Source organism: Alligator mississippiensis, chromosome 2, assembly GCF_030867095.1.
Source record: "Alligator mississippiensis isolate rAllMis1 chromosome 2, rAllMis1, whole genome shotgun sequence".
Classification (NCBI taxonomy): domain Eukaryota; kingdom Metazoa; phylum Chordata; order Crocodylia; family Alligatoridae; genus Alligator; species Alligator mississippiensis.
Window position 1 is genome coordinate 183,733,596 of NC_081825.1, and position 19,599 is coordinate 183,753,194.

General features: G+C 46.9%; 2 protein-coding genes across 2 annotated transcripts in view; one reads left to right on the forward strand and one right to left on the reverse strand.

The window, feature by feature from the left end:
* The window catches only part of CEND1 (cell cycle exit and neuronal differentiation 1), a 54,685-nt gene extending 36,427 nt beyond the window's left edge, over positions 1-18,258 (reverse strand). The window contains exon 1 of the mRNA XM_019485161.2: positions 17,921-18,258. The gene's annotated coding sequence lies outside the window, so the exon portion shown is untranslated. The remainder of the gene's footprint in view (positions 1-17,920) is intronic.
* Positions 3,604-12,479, forward strand: LOC132248679 (syncytin-A-like). Its single transcript, XM_059722541.1, has 2 exons — positions 3,604-4,202; positions 9,952-12,479. Exon 2 carries the CDS (start codon positions 10,560-10,562, stop codon positions 12,042-12,044), a length of 1,485 nt encoding a protein of 494 aa, XP_059578524.1. The 5' UTR covers positions 3,604-4,202; positions 9,952-10,559; the 3' UTR covers positions 12,045-12,479.
* Positions 18,259-19,599: the final 1,341 nt, after the last annotated feature.

The following is a 19,599-nucleotide window of genomic DNA, read 5'->3' on the forward strand; positions in this document are numbered from 1 at the left end:
AAGAGCCTCTCTATCTTGCCCACTAGGCTACCAGCAGGCACCAACGGTTGGGGGTTGTGGCCTCCACAAAGTCTGGAGCCATTTGGCCCTTCTGGGTATAGCAGTGAGCCTGATTTGCCACAGATGCCTTGGACTCACTCATTGCAGACCTACCACCGCCTGATTCCTTACTGCCACTGCTACCAGACCTCTCACATTGCTGCTGTCACTGGATCCCTCACCACCCCTGCTGCCACCAGATCCCCTGCAGCCACTGCTGCTGTGGTGACCACTATGGCAGTTCTCATACCCTGGGCTGGATTCAACCTATAAGGAGCTTCATGGCCCAGATCTGGCCAGGTGAGTTTGACACCCCTGACCTAGAGGATTGGGCAGAAGACAGGATACTAGGTGCTGTTTGGTCCTAGCACAGGCATTCTTTGGAAAGTCATATCAGCTCTCTGCATCTCAATTCCTCCCACTACAGAGAGGAAGGATAGCTCAGTGATTAAGATACTAGCTTGCAAATTGAGAGGTGGGGGTTAGTGTCTTGTCTTGACACAGACTTATCATGTGACCTGGGGCTATCTCAGTGTCCCCATGCCTGAACTTCCAGTTGGTAAAGTAGGGATATAGCCCTTGCCTACTTTACAAGCATGTTTTGAGGCTATATACATTAAAGACTATGAAGCAATCAGTTTGCAGATAAATGCCTAAGATGCATGGCAACAAAATGGTATTAATAACCCTTCCTCATCTTACAGGGGCACTGTGAGTATTGATCCATCAGTTAAAGGTTGTGCAGTAAGGTTAAATATTAGTGCAGATATTATAAAACCTTCCTACGCATCTAATGCAACTGCGAAAGGTTGCTAAAATCCCCCTCCATTCTTGATGGCCTTGTTCCTGATGCTTTGTACAGTAAAAGCAATCTAAAGAAGTGCAGTATACATCAGCAGCCTCTGTTCACAGACCAATATTAAAGGTCGAAGCAGCTCATCATTAACCTGCACACACTTACATCTCCATTTCTGGGGCTTACCCTTGCTGACTGGATGCAGCTCACTGACAGTAGTACCAAGACAAGCACCACAGCAGATGCTGCTGACCCAGTTTTCTCTGATGAGATATTTATGAATACCTTTCCCAATCTGCCACTTGCCATCCACCCTCTTGCTTACCATCTCCCTCTCAGCTGAATCCTTTGAATCTTGACATGTTGAGCGTCAGATGTTAGCAGTCACTTTAATAAGCAACAGCCGTCTCACTTGACAACCAGACAGAAGTGTTCACCAGAGAGGGCTCTGTTTCACAGTCATGCTAATAACCGTGCTGCATTGGGATTCAGCCTCTCAAGGCTTTGGAAGGAACTTTATCTACTAACTACAGTATTTGCCTAGTCCAACTTCAGCTTCTTTCTGAGAAATTCACTCTTCCACATGTGTTATGGGTCCCTGCCTAGCAACTGGCCCCCAGGTAATGTGAGATGACCACTATTACCAGCTAAGGGAATTACTCTTCTAAACGAAACTAGAAAAGTTTATGTCATTAACTTTTGAAACCCCCAGTTCACCTCCACTGATGACCTGTGACAGCAGTTTCTAGACCTGGACGCTGAAACAAAAGGCCCTCCTGATGCAACCCCTCCATCTGGGAGAAAATAGAGTTGTTTCATAAACTAGGTATGTTCTGATCAGGAAACCCTCACTTCACTCCATGGTCTGGTTAGTAAAGCCTACAGCGGGACAGCATGGAGCTGCTCCAGTGTCAGGCTGGTTTCTATATGGAAATCAGGGCCACGGGGTGGGGAAGGGCCCAGGGAAGCCATGTTAAACTGACTTCATCTTCTTCAGCCCGTTCAGAGGAGGAGCGTCCCACTTGAAATGAGGAGCTGCTTACCCAGATGTGGAGCCTCAGGGAGCCTCCAGAAACTGGAAGCTGAAGAGACCCTTTGGACCACTAGTTATTCTTCTACAAAATGCTTTCAATATGCTGGAAGTCTCTGGAGACTCATGCTGGCATCAATCAGTCATGGCAGCACTTCCAGGACAGGTGACAAAGCACTTACCAATGCCTTTACAGCCTGTTTTACAGTGCAGACCTCACTGAGAGCTGCCTCAGACTCATTAAACCAGCACTAGTGCAGAGAGCACCTTCATGAATTCAGACCCAGCTGATATACAGCTTTCCTATAGCCTGGGACCCTATTTTAGCAAGGCCTGCCCAAACGCAGGGTTCACAAACACGGGTTCCCATCTCTGCCTGTGCTGTATGACACTACGGTGCATTACAGCTTTGCATACACTAGACCCCTTTCTGAATGTAGAGTCAGCAGCCATTTTGTTATCAGACTGCCTATGGACTATAGAGCTGAGGGGCACACACTGTGCTCTCTCAGCAAGACTTTATTTTTGTTCTTCTTTTGTTTTCTGCTTTTAAGACATTTTGTTAAAACATTGCTCTTCCTGATGGACATCATTTATGTACTGTTTGTTTATAGAAGACCGAATGCCCCTTGTGCCCCCTTTTATGCCAGCCTTGTATCAAGCATGAAGTACTGAGAGCAATGAAGCAGTTCTTGTCTTAGCACTGCTTTTAAAAGTAAAATTCAGGGGAGGAAAAGACTCGAGATTTCCCTTAATTTTAATACTCTGCCCTTTTGTACTAACAAAATAGAAGCTGCATATTCCTGCTGTGTCAGCAATAAATAATCCCTCGAGGACTTTCCAAAGATGGTGTCAGCTGTATCATATCCATCTGGCAACTTGAGACAAAAAGCAGCCTCAACTCATTTTCCTAACAAAAGAAACTGAACTGAACCAAACTCAGTCTCATGATTTCTGCAGCACTGTTCCTCTTGCTGAATCTTGAGACACAAGTAGGCCAAGTTTTCTGCTCCCTTGCCTTGGTTCACAACTGCCTAGACTCTAAAGCTAGGGACAGACATTATACAGAAACTGGTTTAGTGATCAGAGACTGGTTTAAGTGATCAGAAACTGGTTTAAACCTGTAATAGAACAGATGTTCAGTGCACATAAACCAGTCTGAAAATAACTGAAAATGGTTTGGAGATAAACCTGGTTGAATGTAGTATCAGACTTAACTGATTTGGCTTAAAGTGGTTTATGCAATATCTATCTCAGACCCCTTGCTGGTTTAAGATAAACCAGACTCCCCCAGCATCCCAGCATGCTCTCTGGGCTGGGTGGGGCTGTCTGCTCCACAGCAGAGCTGGCCCCTCCCCTCTGCTCCCTGGCCAAACCTCCAGCAGAGACTGCAGACACAGCAGGGTCTGGCTGGCTTCCTTCCCTGCCCTACCTCCCCTAGCTGCTCCAGCAGGAATACCCACCTCCCATCTCCCACAGCACAAACCCCAGCCCCACAGACCCTTGGCATATGGTACGCTAGCTAATGCCAAGAGGTGTCTGTGTGCACGTGTCTCTAATTTCACTGGGACAGGCAGACAGAACAGTGACCACTTAGAGCTTTTTGGAGCTAATCAACAGGTCAGCTGGTAAGCTGTTTGAGAAACGTTTGAACTAATGGAGAGAGGCTATTGTTTTGCTGATGGGATGATAAACACTTATCAGCTCCCTGCTGGCTTGCTTGCCAGTCAGTTTTGTGGAATCAGAAAAAATATATGCCTTAAACTTTGATTATTTTAGTTATAAGATGACATAACCGCTTTGTGTAGAATTGCTGGCTCGGTACAGTAGAACAGATAAGGGCAAGTGTTTGTTCTTTGTAACTCTTCTGCAAATGCTTCGCTCACCGCGGCCTTGAAGGTAGAAAAAAAAAAAAAGTATGTACAAAGTAGATTTCCAGGTGCAAGAAGGAGGTTTGTGAACTAACCCTATCTCCCCCATAATTCCCATCCTGATTACAGCAAAGAAATAATGAAGTAATATTATAGCCGCTTTTCATGCTAATTTCACTATATGATCACGTGAGTTGTAAGCGACTGTTAAAAAGTATATAAGCCTCCTGATTTTGCTCTTGGGGGGGAACCCCTTCCAAGTGCTTGGGAAATCCATGTCACTTTGGAACTCCCCCTACAGCTGTAGTTTCTTTTGAATAAAAGCTTCTGCTGACCTGACCCAAAAGTACTCTGTGTGTGTTTCCACGACAATTCCTGGTGCCGTGACTCGGATCCAGAACACAGGCTGAGGAAGGAGGACCGCAGGCTACCCCCCCCCCGAACCCTGAGGCGCCAAACTTGAGAGGTAAGAGACCTAATTCAAAATCTCTATTGGGGTTTCGGAGGAGGACTGCCTGTAGGCTCCCAACTTGGCCGTGGTAACTGGATCTGAACCTTGTTAAAACAGGTCAGTCTGAACCTTACTGCCGGCTAAAATTTTCTGTCTGGTAAAGGATCCCATTTTGTGTCTGGTAACGTACGTTTTAGGGAGAAACTGTTTGAGGCACCTTCATCCAACAGCACATCGGGCTTGTAGTTAATTAACTAAGGCGGTGTGGGGTAGGAGGTCTGGCTGACTGAATAAATGTGCATGTGTGTGTGTATTTAGAAATATGAGCCACTGACTAGGACTGAGACTACGGTTGGGCTCAGCCGCCCCAATTCTGCCTGACAGGGCAGTTTTGAAAGCAAGGGGGCCCAACTGGAACCTCGTGACCCAGTGGACAGGGCTTATTGAATGAATGTGTGTGTGTATTTAGAAATATGAGCCACTGACCAGGACTGAGACTACGGTTGGGTTCAGCCGCCCCAATTCTGCCTGACAGGGCAGTTTTGAAAGCAAGGGGACCCAACTGGAACCTCGTGACCCAGTGGACAGGGCGTCTGAGTGATTTTGTCTTTTCCAAACCCCTCGTCCCAGTAGCTTCTGCCGAAAGCAGGAGTGAAAGGATCCCTCTAGTGTTTCCCTCCCCATTTCCATTTTATGAGCCGGTGTTGGGTCAGAAGCCTTTTGTCTGGGCAGTGAAAAACTGCGGGGCAAGGCACTGAGCGGCCCGGACATCCTAAATAAGCCTCTCCTACGTCTCCCTGTGTGACTGAAAATGGGAACAAGTCAGTCTAAACAGGTTCCTGTCCCCCCTAAGGGGACTCCGGCGTACTTTATGTACACACACTATTCTCCCGAGACTTGCAAGTACCTGGATAAGTGGAACTGGTATACTAGGGATGATCCTGTGAAACATTTTCCACAGGAAGGAACATTTGATCAGGATAAAATAGTGCACTTGAGAGGGGCGTTAGAGTCCCGTGGATCCAAAACACCACAAAACCAGTGGGACGCGTTCTTTTATTGGTATGATGAAATGTCCAAAAGGCGGACAGAATCTCAAACTAGGAGCCTAAAAGACTCTCAAGAAAAATTAAAACAGCAGTTAAAAGCTGTTCGGGAGAAATTGGCTGCTCCCCCAAATTACACGCTGGCCACCGCTCCGATGTATCCAGCATTGCCCGGGGCGCCCCCACCACCGGAGCCAGCAGAGGATATCCTTGACCTTTGTTCGAACCCCGCTCTCCTGGGACTCCCACATCAGCAACAACCGGTTCAACATCAGGCTGCAGCCCAGGCTAGTGACCCATTAGCTGAAGCTCCTTCAGTAAATCCATCCACGGAGCTTAATAGTCCGGACTCATCCACCATATCTGCCACTCAATCATCACCAGTGTGGCAATTTACTCCTGGGTCACAACCCACCACAGGTGTATTTAGAAGAATGGGAATAGGCATGGAAAGATCTCCCATCAATCTGAGATCCCGAACTGCACAAGTTTACCCCCTAAGACAAATGCCAGGCATTGGCAACGATGGACAAAATATAGTAACTGTGCATGCACCCTGGACTCCAGGTGATCTCTACAATTTAACTCAAAAGTTCCCAAAAATCAGGGAAGACCCAGAAAAATTTCAGGAAGAATTGCAGACTGTTATAAATTGTTATAATCCAACATGGGCTGACATTAATCAGCTCATGCGATCCATTTTGCCCAAGGAGACTATGCTACGTCTGTACGCTGCCTGTACTTGGCCAGATCAAAACCCAGGGATTGGCCAAGACTTTATTGACAAGAGAAATGCTTTGGTTCAGGCAGTTCTCACAATTTGCCCAAAAAAGGCAGACTGGACCAAAATAAATACCTGTAAACAAAACAAAAATGAACACCCCAGTGACTATTTAGAACGCCTCAAACAGGCATTTGAACGATACTCAGGAATGGATAACCCAGTCGGAAATGCTAAACAAGCAATAGTGGCAGCATTCGTCCAGGGACTTAACCCTAAAATTGCTGAGAAAATTCAAACAGTAATTATTGGCTGGGAAACTAAAGATTTGACCGAAGTCCTTGCTGCGGCTAACCATTTTCATAACAAATTGGAACGGTCTAAAGACAGTGCCGAGTTTAAGTTAATGGCCTTACAGATTTCTCAGTTGCAGGGTCCAGGTAGAGGAAGGGGACGAGGACGGGGAAGGGAAGGCCCGGGTAGATTCAGGGGAAGAGATAGATCCTTGAGCCCACAAAACCCAGGCTATGGGAACCAATGTCATTATTGCAAGCAAGAAGGACATTGGAAATCAGAATGCCCCAACCGCCCCGGCCAAGGACCCAGACCCCAGCCCCCACCTCCACTTCCTGTCAATTTTCCCAGTGTTGAATAGGACAGCCTGAGGGACAGTGACATCATTGCTCCTTTGCTTGCTACTGACCAATCTGGTCCGTTTGTTGATTGCCTTATTTCTGGTAAACCTGTCTCCTGTCTTGTCGACACCGGAGCGTCCCGCTCCACGCTAAAGGCTGCTGAGTTTCCTTTTCTACCTTATTCTCCTGAAACTGTAAATGCTGTCGGTATAGGCGGACAACCTATCCCACATCCCGTCTCTGAACCTGTCTCCATCTCTATTGGCCCTTTGTCTGAAAATCATGCCTTTCTTCTTAGCCCCTGTGCACCTGTCAACCTTCTTGGTAAGGACTTGCTGTGTAAACTGGGATGCGTGATTTATTGTAGCCCAGATGGTGTTTACCCTGAGGTACCGGAACATAGGGAAACCGAGCTTGTGGCTTTGCTAACCCAGGAGTACTCTGATTCTGACACTTCCTTCTTGCAAGAGGAACTGTTGGCACGAGTACCTCCACAGCTGTGGTCCACCCATGCGAATGAAGTGGGGCACATGCTGAGTGCTGAACCAGTGCGTATCATCCTGAACCCTGCCAAGCCACTTCCTCGTGTCCCGCAGTACCCCATCTCAAAGGAAGCTGAGGAAGGGATCAAGCCTGTCGTTTCCTCACTCCTTGAGCAAGGGATTATTGTCCCAATACGCTCCCCTTGCAACACACCTATCCTACCTGTCAAAAAACCTGGTAAAGATACGTATCGCTTTGTGCAAGATCTTCGAGCTGTAAATGCCGCTGTGTTACCCGCTTTCCCCGTGGTCCCTAACCCTGCCACTATTCTTTCCTGTATCCCTTCAGATGCTACATATTTCACAGTAGTGGATCTTTGTTCTGCTTTTTTCTCTATCCCCGTTCATAAGGATAGCCAGTATCTGTTTGCATTTACTTATCAGGGATTTCAATATACCTGGACAAGACTCCCTCAGGGATATACAGAGTCCCCAACCCTGTTTTCCCAGATCCTAAAAAAAGATTTGGATCCTATCACGTTCAAAGGGGGGTCCACCCTTGTTCAGTACGTTGATGATCTATTGTTAGCCTCGCCCACTTTAGAGGCCTGTGAGCAAGATACTTTGACACTCCTCACAGCTTTAGCTCAGAAAGGCCACAAGGCCTCAAAATCTAAATTGCAGCTCTGCAAGTCTAAGGTACATTATTTAGGGCATGATATCTCAGCAGGAGAACGACACCTTTCCCCTAGTAGAGTTGAAGCTATCCTCAACATTCCCAAACCTATGACTAGAAAACAGATGAGGGGATTCTTAGGTGCAACGGGTTATTGTAGACAGTGGATCCTGGGTTATGCTGCTTTCGCAAAACCCTTGCAAGCATTCACTCATGATACCACCCCGGAACCCCTCCCTTGGACTCCTGAAGCCGAACAAGCATTTGTGGTCCTTAAGCAAGCCCTCACTCTTGCTCCTGCTCTTGGACTTCCTAATTATAAGAAACCCTTTACCTTGTTTTGTCATGAACGGGAAGGAATCGCTTTAGGAGTACTCACTCAGCTGCATGGTGAAAAGCATCGCCCAATTGCATATTACAGCTCTGCCCTTGATCCCGTAGCTGCGGGACTTCCTCCTTGCCTCCGTTCAGTTGCAGCTGCTGCCTTGTTGGTTGAAAAGGCAGATTCTCTAGTTTTGGGACACTCTTTAACCGTTGCAGTTCCACATGCTGTGATGGCCCTTCTGCTCAAGGGCAAAACTCAACACATTTCCAATTCCCGTCTTACTAAATATGAGAAACTTCTACTGTCAGCTGCAAATGTAACCTTAAATCGCTGTTCAATTCTGAATCCTGCGTCACTTCTGCCTATTGCCTCTGATGGTGAGCCTCATGATTGCCTGTCTATCACAACTCAATTGTTATCCCCTCGAACTGACCTCAAGGACATTCCTATCCCGAACTCTGACCTTGTTTTGTTTGTTGATGGTTCCTGTCTTAGAAATGATGCAGGCAAATTAGTTGCGGGATATGCAGTATGCACTCAGTATGCTGTTTTGGAAGCCTATTCTTTACCCCAAGCTCGTTCTGCTCAAGTTGCTGAACTCATTGCTTTAACACGTGCTTGCATTCTTGCAAAAAATCAAACCACAACCATTTATACTGACTCTAAGTATGCTTTTGGTGTTGTTCATGATTTTGGACAAATCTGGAAACAAAGAGGGTTCCTCACTTCATCAGGGACCCAAATCAGTCATGGTTGTTATGTAAAAGCGCTCTTAGAAGCTGTTCAATTGCCTCTTGCTATTGCTATTGTTAAATGTAAAGCTCATGAGAAACCGTTTGATGATGTCACACGAGGAAATGATCTGGCAGACCGTTCTGCCAGAAATGCGGCCCTTTCTGGCCCACAGGCTCCTAACTCTGTTTTTGTTTGTTTTTCAGCAGACCAGTCTCCTTTGGCTAGCCTTTCAAGTCTGGCCCTTCTTCAAAATCAGGCCCCAAAAAAGGAAATAAATGACTGGCTGCGTGCAGGATGTTCACTGCACCCCGACTCTCTCTGGCGCTCCCCGGACGGCCGCCTGGTGGCGCCTAGAGAGCTTTTGCCACATCTTGCTCGTTTAACCCACTCTGTGGCCCATACGAGCAAAGGAGGAATGATTGCTACAGTACAAAGAAATTGGTTTGCCCCAAATTTTCCTTCCATGGCACAACAGTACTGTAGCTCCTGTCCCATCTGCTTAGCTCACAACATTGGGCAACGGGTAAAAACGACACCCGCAGCCCATCCCCCTCCATGGGGACCGTTTGTAAATCTGCAAATTGATTTTGTGCAGCTACCTAAGTGCTGTTCTTATGAATACATTCTTGTTATTATTGATGTGTTCTCTGGATGGGTGGAAGCCTACCCATGCGTACGTGCTGATTCCATCACTGTAGCAAAGAAATTGCTCAAAGAATTCATCCCTAGATTTGGATTGCCTCTCACAATAGATAGTGACCGTGGCACCCATTTCACAGGACAGATAGTAAAAAACATCTGCCAAGCACTCAACATACAGCAACACCTACACTGTAGTTATCATCCACAGTCAAGTGGTGCTGTAGAACGTAAAAACTCTGATTTAAAAACGCGCATTTCGAAGATTTGTGCTGAAACAGGCCTCAAATGGCCTGATGCACTGCCCATTGCGCTTATGCACATTAGAAACACTGTTAACAGAAAACATGGCCTAACCCCTTATGAAATACTCATGGCACGACCCATGAGGATGCCAGCTACACCACCTGTTGCCCCTCACCAAACAGACCTACAATTAACTGATGAAACTGTACTAAATTATTGCAAGGCATTAATGAAGTATGCCAGGTCTGTTCATTCACAGGTCCAAGAAGCCTTACCTCAACCACCGGATGTTCCCTGTCACAACCTCGAACCAGGGGATTGGATCTACGTAAAGGTCTATCAACGGAAAAACGCACTTCAACCCAGATGGAAAGGACCTTTCCAGGTACTTCTAACCACTAATTCTGCTGTTCGTTGCCAAGGTCACCAAACGTGGATTCACGCCTCGCACTGCAAGAAGGTATCACCTCCATTGGACCCCGAAGCAGCTGTATTCCAACCAAGGTTGGGATCTTTCCCTGAGGCCAAGGACAAAGACCCTCAGGACCTCACTCAGGCAAGTGAGGAGCATCAGGGTGCAAGTGCTAGTAACCTCTCCCCGGCACCCAACACCTCAGCCCAGCCGGATTCATCAGTTGAAGAACGAAGATATCATCTTCGGCCTCGAAGAAAGTGAATGCTCCCATTCAGAAGATCACCACCGCGATCAAGACCAAGAGCCAACATTATCAGTCCTTTAGGTAACTTGAGCCCAGAGGACGAAGAAAGACTTTGGCTGCCATCCTGGGTTTGGCTGGTAGTGTTCTTTTTCTTACTGGCGCTGGTTATGTTTGTTGTTAAGATTCTTTGTCCCTCCTGTATCTAAAAATGGCACTGAAATCCTTATATATCACACTTGGGTATCTCAGTATCACCCAAGGGGGGTGGGAGAAAAATTTGTATTTGCAGATCTCCCATGCGGTGGCTCAAGCTGGAAATAAAAGTGACTGCTGGATATGCTCTCACAGCCCAGCACACTTACACCAAGGAATCCCAATGATCGGAGTACCAATATCCCTCCAGCAATGGGGAACAATAAACGGCGGCTTCGTTAGACACTACTCGTTAGCTGCCCATCGGTCCGCTCCTAAAGAATGGAGGGCCGCCCCTGCTAACTGGATAATCTCCCCAAGAGTAGAGGCGCCTTTCTGTTACAGATCCAACAACACCGGAGCTTATAATAAAGCCACACCTGTAGGACACTACCCTCATTGCCTAACTACTCTAGATTATAGCCCTAGTAGCACCAGTGGAATCCTGTTGGGTAACGTACCCTCTCTCAATTGTACAGGATTCATGGTCTACAACTTTTCTAAGGAACCTCATGTTGCTCTCATTGCAAACAGATCAGAATTTTACATTCACTCCAATTTTACTTCTTGTAATATATCTCGGTCCAGCAGAATAACAGCTGAACGTGGACCGTCCTATACGATGCATATCAATCGAAAGTGCCGGATAGGGCACAACAACTGCCGAGATTTGAGTACCCTTTCTGCCCCAGGCCTTTACTGGCTCTGCGGAAACAGAGCTCATAAAATCTTGCCCTGGAATTGGGTGGGGGCATGCACTCTTGGACGTGTTATCCCTGGTTTCGAAATGCATAGTGCAATATATCTGGAACAAGTAAAAAATTTCAACCATCACATGAAAAGGGCGGTTAACCCCTTAGCTACCAGAAACACAGGGTTCCATCGATTTGTGAGAACCTTCATACCGTGGCTTGGAGTAAGAGAATTGGAACTAGCCATAATTAACATTTCAGCCACAATGGAAGCTATGGGAAATGCCACTGCGGATGCAATTCAGGCTCTGCAAAAAGAGATCTCCCAGATCTCACAAGTAACTATACAACACCGCATAGCCCTAGATTACCTATTGGTATCCCAGGGAGGAGTATGTGCCTTAGTAAACTCCACCTGTTGTGTCTATGTCAATCAGGACATGCGAATCGAAACTGACATTCGCAAAATCCGAAATCAGTTAAGGGTCCTACATCAAGTGGCCTCAGAAAATACTGACTGGGGTCTAGAAGAAATGTGGTCTTGGCTAACCTCCTGGCTCCCAGATTTCGGGGCCCTTGGCAAGAAAATCCTGTATGGAATATTGTTTGTCTTGATAGTTCTGATAATGTTCTATGTCTTAATGCAACTGATCCTCTGCTGCGTGAAAGCCAGCAGGGGAAGCTTTAGCAAGGCAAGAAAACCCACAGCAGAGTCTAGAATAATGGTGTTACAAAAGTGTGAGCAGATTGAAAGAAAACATGAAAGGCTGCATGATGAAATAGAGGGGCTCATGAGAATGGAAATTTAAGGCTAAAGTGAGACTAAATAGTCTCAAAGGGGGGGGGCTGTGGAATCAGAAAAAATATATGCCTTAAACTTTGATTATTTTAGTTATAAGATGACAACCGCTTTGTGTAGAATTGCTGGCTCGGTACAGTAGAACAGATAAGGGCAAGTGTTTGTTCTTTGTAACTCTTCTGCAAATGCTTCGCTCACCGTGGCCTTGAAGGTAGAAAAAAAAAAAAGTATGTACAAAGTAGATTTCCAGGTGCAAGAAGGAGGTTTGTGAACTAACCCTATCTCCCCCATAATTCCCATCCTGATTACAGCAAAGAAATAATGAAGTAATATTATAGCCGCTTTTCATGCTAATTTCACTATATGATCACGTGAGTTGTAAGCGACTGTTAAAAAGTATATAAGCCTCCTGATTTTGCTCTTGGGGGGGAACTCCTTCCAAGTGCTTGGGAAATCCATGTCACTTTGGAACTCCCCCTACAGCTGTAGTTTCTTTTGAATAAAAGCTTCTGCTGACCTGACCCAAAAGTACTCTGTGTGTGTTTCCACGACAGTTTGCTGCAGACAGTATAAAGAAGCAGGGAGGGAGATTGAAAAGCTCCGTATCATCAACAGATGCATGCACTGCACAGCTTCCTTTGCCTCAGAGTGCAAGCAGGGGGCTGGGGTCTGGCAACACTCCTGCCCCTTGAGCAGCCAGCAGGGAAAAGCCTGGGATGGTACAGGCAAACCTCCCTAATCAGAATTCCTGCCAGGGCCTGGCCATGCCCCACTCAGATCAGCACTGTAAGGGAAGGAAGGGCTGCTTTGGTGCCCCCTGGCTTGTAGCATGAGCCACTAAAGGCATGTGCCTGAATTTCCTCAGTCCAGAGAGAATGTCTGTCCCATTACAAACCGGTTCAGCCTAGATTGAATCAATTCAGGCTCAGGTTTTTTGAATGTCTATCCCTAGCCTAATTATATAACTGAGTACCAAAGTTAATACTAAATCAGCATGGCAGTGCTCATGAAGGTTTCATATCAAGGCCTCAGCCGGTATAAATTGGCAAAGCTTCCTTGACTTTGCTAGAGAGGTCTATCTCCACTGATACCAGCTGAGGATCTGTCTTTTTTTTTAATCATCCAGAGTCTGTGATGGCCCCCACTGTCACATGCTAGTAGGAAGCAGGAAAATCATTATCGACTTATACAGATCATACACCCACGTGTCAATGAACCATTAGGCAGCCCTGCACTTTCCGCAAGCCACGTTTTACCAATAAAATATATTATAAAATTGGGGAGAGTGTTAAAATATTTCACTGGGGCTATTTTTATTGTTCTTCCAACTGTGAAACTCAGCTCTTCTAGTACCACAAATCCAACAATGCAGACCCCCAGGAAAAGGTTGACCCAATGCCATTTAAAACCCCTAAAACTACCATCAAGTAGATTGTCTATGCATGAAAATATCCTGGCTTTGGAATCAGATTTCACAAGGCTTCTCAGCAGTATAAACAAGCTCTGTATTTCACATTCAGATGTTGGAAAACTCAGGTTCCCCTTTCCAATGGGATAAAGCTCTGGCTTCTCATCCTTCCTAGTCATGAGACATTAGACCTTATACCTATCCCTAGTTCAGGACTTGGGCCAGTGGACTACCTTGAAAAGGAGATCTGGAGAAAAGCTGGCTGTTTTGAGGATTTTTTTAAAGTGTCTGTTTGAGGCAGCTCAGGCATTTGGAACGTGGAAGTGGTCGTAGCAGAGACCAGTTAGAAGGTAAAGATCAGATGAGGCAACCAAAAGGTGCCTGGTCTGCTCCACTTAACATGTCACTATCAGCCCCAGAAATGTGGTGCAGTGCATCTACATATGCAGATCCTTAAAATGCAGCTAGTGCAGTCAAAAGCATCAGCATGTTGTACAGAAAAATGGTTTGGGGAAGGGGTGATTATCAGGTCACATGCCTAGTGATAGGAAAACTGTCACAGAGACCTTTATTGCCCACACAAGGACAAGATTGCTGCTTTTAGGTGAGACATCTTCAGGGCAAGACAAATAGAGCTCTACTTCAACAGGAACTCTGTTGGGATTTGTACTTCTGGGTGCTAGGGATTTGGGGATTAGACCTCCCAGACATCCCCTCATCCGGACAATACCCAGGGCTGGATAAATCCTTTAGTGGGCCCTAGACAGACACGCTCATGGGCACTGGGTCAGTAGAGACTGCCCATGGGGAGCGGTGCTCAGAGCCACCACTAGAAAGCAGCCACTACCGCAGCAAGGCTGGTGGAAGGAAGGGAAGGGAAGGGAAGGGAGGTGGACAGAGCCATTGGCATTGCCACCAGGAAGCGAAGGATGGCAGCTCCCCACAGCTCAGGGCCCTAAGCATGTGCCTAGTTTGTCTATGCAGTAATCTGGCCCTGCCTTCTTCTGCAGGCCAGTTTCTAATGCTTTGGCATCTGCTACCTGCAAGGCTTTTGTTCCTGTGGGCTTACAAACATAGCCACTCACTCTCTTCCTGTCACTTTTCCAATCCCCAAGCATCCCCTCACAGCCAGCAACCGGTAGCCTCCTTCTGATGAAGGACAATAGAGACTTGCGGCTCCTGAATTCAAATGGCATTCAATAGCTTGAATTCAAATCCCTATAGGTTTTGGCAAGATCTACAGGCTAGTACAGTTCATGGAGGAGGGTGGTAAGGCCACCGGCCTCCAGAAAACACACTTAGGTATCACTCCACCAGCTTTCCTTCACTACTGCCCAGCTCAAGCCAATCAAGTTCATTCAGTCTCAGATAGGATCCATTTCAATGACAAAACCTCCTCTTTTAGTTTGCAACTCCCCTTCCCTGTTTCTCACTGTTTGGCTCTGCTCAGTGCAACTGCTAAGAGCTGCTTGTTCAGCATGGGAAGGTGGGTACTGCAACAGCCTTGCAAAAAGCTCTGCTCTGCTCAGCAGTGTATAGATTACCTGTTTTGCAGCTCTTTGGTCAGCTTCCTATGGAAATAGCTGCCCTCTCACACAGCACATAGAGCTCTCTAGATAAATGCTGCTTGGCACTGAATTGTTAGGGTCAGTGTGTGTGACATATTCAATTTACACAAGCTAGGACTAGGCTGCAACTCTTGACTCCAGAGGCTGGCTCTTTAGTGCAAAGCTGGGAAGCCCTAAGAGGTCTCCATGTCAATCCCTAGAGCACCAGGGTTGCAAGGAGTCAATAACAAAACTCAAAGAGTCAATAGCAAAACTCAGAGAGTTAGATTGTTTCCACTATGACAAAGTACTGAGGGCATGAGACAGCACAGACCAGCCTCACAGCTGTCTGCCTGCTGCTGGTCTCTGAATATTTCCTTCTCCGTGGTCACCCCCCTAAATGGGGGCACCATAGGATTGACCCCACTTTATCTTTATCCCTTGATGAAGCTTTTCCTAGCTTTCAAAGCCATTTCTTCACTGCAAATGGGCAGTCCCTTCTGTCTCTCTCTCTCAAGTGTGGGGAGTCACAACCACAAGAGAAAGAGGAAGGATAATCTTTGATAATGCAGAACAATGACATAAAATGCGTCTGATTAGTTGGACAACTCTGCTTAGCTTATCGCCATGCCTAATAACTCGTCTCTTCTGTTCTTCCCTAATTGAATTCTGGACTATATGATGCCTTCTCTATGTCACCAGCAAATCCCTGAGTTGCTCTCTTGTAGTAGACAGAAAGATTGCAAGGGAGATTTTGAATACATGCAACAAGGTCCCAACTCTTGCCCCCTGTAGATCACGGGTGCCAGCCCTAAGCAGTTGCTTTGCCTAAGAATCTGCTACAGACAGAGAGACTGGTTCAGATGGAGGCAATGACCTTTCTTGGAGAATAGCATCTATTCCCCATGGGATGGCAGTAGATGAAACCCACCTGGAATATACCTTGCTAGGCAACAGTCGCTGTGCTATATCCCTGCATGTGGAGAAAGTCATTGGTAAAGATCATCTGAATGGCCTCCATGGCCTCATCACCTGGGTAGCCTATTCTTAGTATAACAACCATTTGCTGATAACATTTCCCTGCCTCCTGCTGCAACAATTTTCCTGACTCCCAGCCAAAGGCCTGAAAAAAACACAATAGCTTCCCTAACGCTTGCCAAACCTTGGCTCTGGCAGGCAGCCAGTGAAATGGTTGATAATAAAAGACCAAGACTCCTGAGGGTTATGTGCGTCTAACAGAGCCTTGAATTTCCTTTGGCACATCTCTGCAGTACAGTGGAGGTTAAAAACAGCCGCTTTGGAACCGCTGTCTAAGCCCCTCCATGAATGAAGGTCAAAACCATGAAGGTCAAACTTGGAGACAGCTAATGACAAGTCACTGAACACTGCCATTCCTCCTGGTTTTTCTTATGGCCTCCCTTTCAGATGCAGGTTGACCTGAATGATCCCCCCTCCCATCTCTTTGTGTCAAAGTCGGCACAAGAGGACTTTGATTTGTGTGTAATCAGAGTCCTTTCCTCCTCATTTCCCACTGCAGGAGAACCCAGGTACATCCAGGGATACATGCATGGTTAGCTCAGGAGCAAAGAGACCACAACAACAGGTATTTTCAAACATACAAGATGTACATGCAAAAGGAGGAATGAAAAGCATCTGGTGCCCAGGCTGAATTCAGAGGAAAAAACCTTCCTATTACACTCTTGGAAGGAAGAATTGTGAAAGCTCAGACACCTTAAATGAACATATTATTTAAAGAAATGGACAGTGGGTGGACATTACTGGTATAGCCAGCAGGCAAGGTGACTCCAACTTTGTCTCAGTGTCCTTTTTACCTCCCACTCAATTGATATAACCAGCCATGATAGCTTAGAGGATCCTGTATTGTATTTAGCCCGTCTCCTTTTCTTCAGCAGAATCTTATATCCCCCACTATCTAGCACACAAAAAAACCCAAAGGATTTTTTTCCCTCCCCAGAGAAAAATCCTTTCAGCAGGAAAATGCCAAAATCAGTGAATCAGGTTGCTGGTAATTTTAAATGGCATGTGTTTGTTTAGCACCCTGCCACCAGGGTTAGTGACTAATTAAATAGAGAAATAAAACCATCAAGGCAGAATATGAAAGAGAATGAACAAGATCGCCCATTCAGATGGAAAAAACTGACAGCTGGAATCCAAAACAAAAGCTGGCAATGTGTGGGTGTGTGTGTGTTTTATTAAAGGGCCCATTTCCCTCTTTCTGTGACAGAGAAAGAAATTTTAGCTGGATGCAGCTTCTAAAATAACTAATTTCTTAATCCAGTCATCTGGGATTTCATTTAGGAATAGCATAATTCTGAGGTCCAGGAGGCTGCTACTGCCATGCCCTCTCTTAGGACAAATGCTGAAGCATCCCACACAATAACTGTGGAAATGCTTCAGAGCAAACCCTTCCCCACCCCCTAACTTCCAGCCAATAATTATGCAATAGCAGCAAATCGTACAAAGCAAGTCTATCAGCCGTGCAGTCCGTCTGTCTGGATGCGAGAGACATGCAGTATTCAAAGTGATGCAAATGCCTCCCCTTGCTGTCTGACCTTCACGGAGCAAGGCATGACATCGGAGATCCAGGACCCATGGCATGCAAAGCGAGCCCTGTTTTTCCCACACATCCTTTTGGAGTGATGGCACCGGTTATGTGAGGAGAGATGAACGCGCTGCTAGAGACAGATGCTGTTAGCCTGAATGCAGATCGCATGGCAGCCCCATGACCTCTCTTCTCTAGACAGGTGCATGCACCTTTAACAGGCAACTCCATATTTCTCTCTCTAGATCTATTCACTCGCATGCATGCATCACCCCCCCCTCAGCCACCCACACAGAAACGTGCCCCCCCAGTCTTCCCTTGCAGAGCAGTTGCTGAGAAGAGCTGTTAAGCAAAGGAGCAGCTCCTACCTTCTCTCCTCAGGCCCTTCGCACAAGTCGCACCTTGGAAGCTGGATGTTCCGCAGAGAGGAGGGAGGGAGGAAGGAAGAGGGGGGAAAAAAAAAACTTGGGAGTTTCCCACAATGCATCACTGCAAACCGCATGAAGCTGAGGAGAGCAGGGGAGGGGAGAGGGGGGCAGCTGCCCTATCAGGAGAGAGGGGCTGGAGGATGGAAAGATGCTAAGGAGGGGCTAAGGGTGGGTGAATAGGGAGGTTAAGGCAGGGGCAGCTCAGCCTTCTAGGTCCCCATTATTCCCCAAGGAAGCAGGGATCTGGGTCAGTACTCCAAGTATCTTTTTCTTTCCTAGACTGGCTGATTGTTTGTTGCAAGGGGCAGGCTCTGTGACTGAGGGCTCCCTCCACAGACCAGCACTGAGCTCCTGCCTGCCAGTTGCAGCACCAGCCCCCAGGAGCCAACAGTTGCCCCCACACACTGAGGAATCTGACTCGAGAGAGACAATGGAGCAACACACCGGAGCCCTTGTGGGTGTATGTGGGGGGGGGTATGTGTGTATGTAGAGGGTCGTCTATTTTGGCAGAGGAGTGGAGGGAGGAAAAGGAGGCTCAAGACTGGATTCCCAAAATAAAACAGGCTCTTAAACCATTGGCTTGCCACATAAAGATGTGTTGCTAAGGGGGAGAGCCTGTGCATGGCAGGGGAGGGGGCTGTAGGTGGTTAGGGGAAGGCGGGGCAGGTGCTGGTGAGACAGTGAAAACTGTTAAGGAAAAAGAGAGCAAGAACGCCTGTGCGTGTATATGTGTGCATAAGCACACACGTAATCTACTGTGCACACATATGTCACACCACCAGGACTATGGGACTGGAAGGGACCTCCTGGGTCAGGCTCACGCTACACCACAGGCACCACATCAGAGAATCCCCCTTCACAACTGAACCAAGCTCCCTCTTGAAAGCAGTCAGGTTTTTTGTCTTATCTCACTGGGAGGGTACTCCACAGCCTGATTGCTCTAATGGCTACAAACCTCCTTGTAATTCTCATTCATTTATTCATTGTGCATGCCCATTTGCTCTTGTGCCAACACAAACCTTTCACTTAAGTAGCTCTTTTCCCTCCACAAAAAGACAGAAGGAGGAAGACAAGGGCCTGTGGAGACTGCTGTGCACTGGAATGGAGTTACACCCAGTGCAGTTCCTTTACCCCACGTCCTTACACCAACATTGTGTCGGGAGAAAGCATGAAACACTTCCCGCTGTCCGAGACAGCTAGGCCATGGCCCAGTTCCAGCCCAGGCAGCCTCAGCAGAAACAGCTCTGAACAAACCACTCGGGCCTTCCCAAAAGACCCAAGGCAGGGAGCTGTGGCAGTCCCTCCTTCACTGCCAGCGAAGCAGGATGGATTTAGTAAAGCTCCCACATTTTTATCTTGATAACCAGCTCTCAGTGTGTTAATGAAAAAGGCCCTCAGTGCACAGTACTTTGTATGAAGAAAAGTTGGACAGTTTGCTTTAGTAAATACAAAGCTGGGAGTGGAAGGCTCCAGTACAATTTTATGCAGTGGCACAGTAGCATGGGAATTGTAAAGGATATGATCCAACATTTCAGTGGGAGTCGCGGATACTCACCACCTCCAAATGCCACATCCCCCCTCGCTGAGGTGCAGCAGTGCAGATCTAGGTGCATCACTAC

What these genes read in the sequence shown, in the direction of transcription:
- LOC132248679 (XM_059722541.1), top strand. Translation starts at nt 10,560, where the DNA reads ATGGCACTGAAATCCTTATATATCACACTTGGGTATCTCAGTATCACC.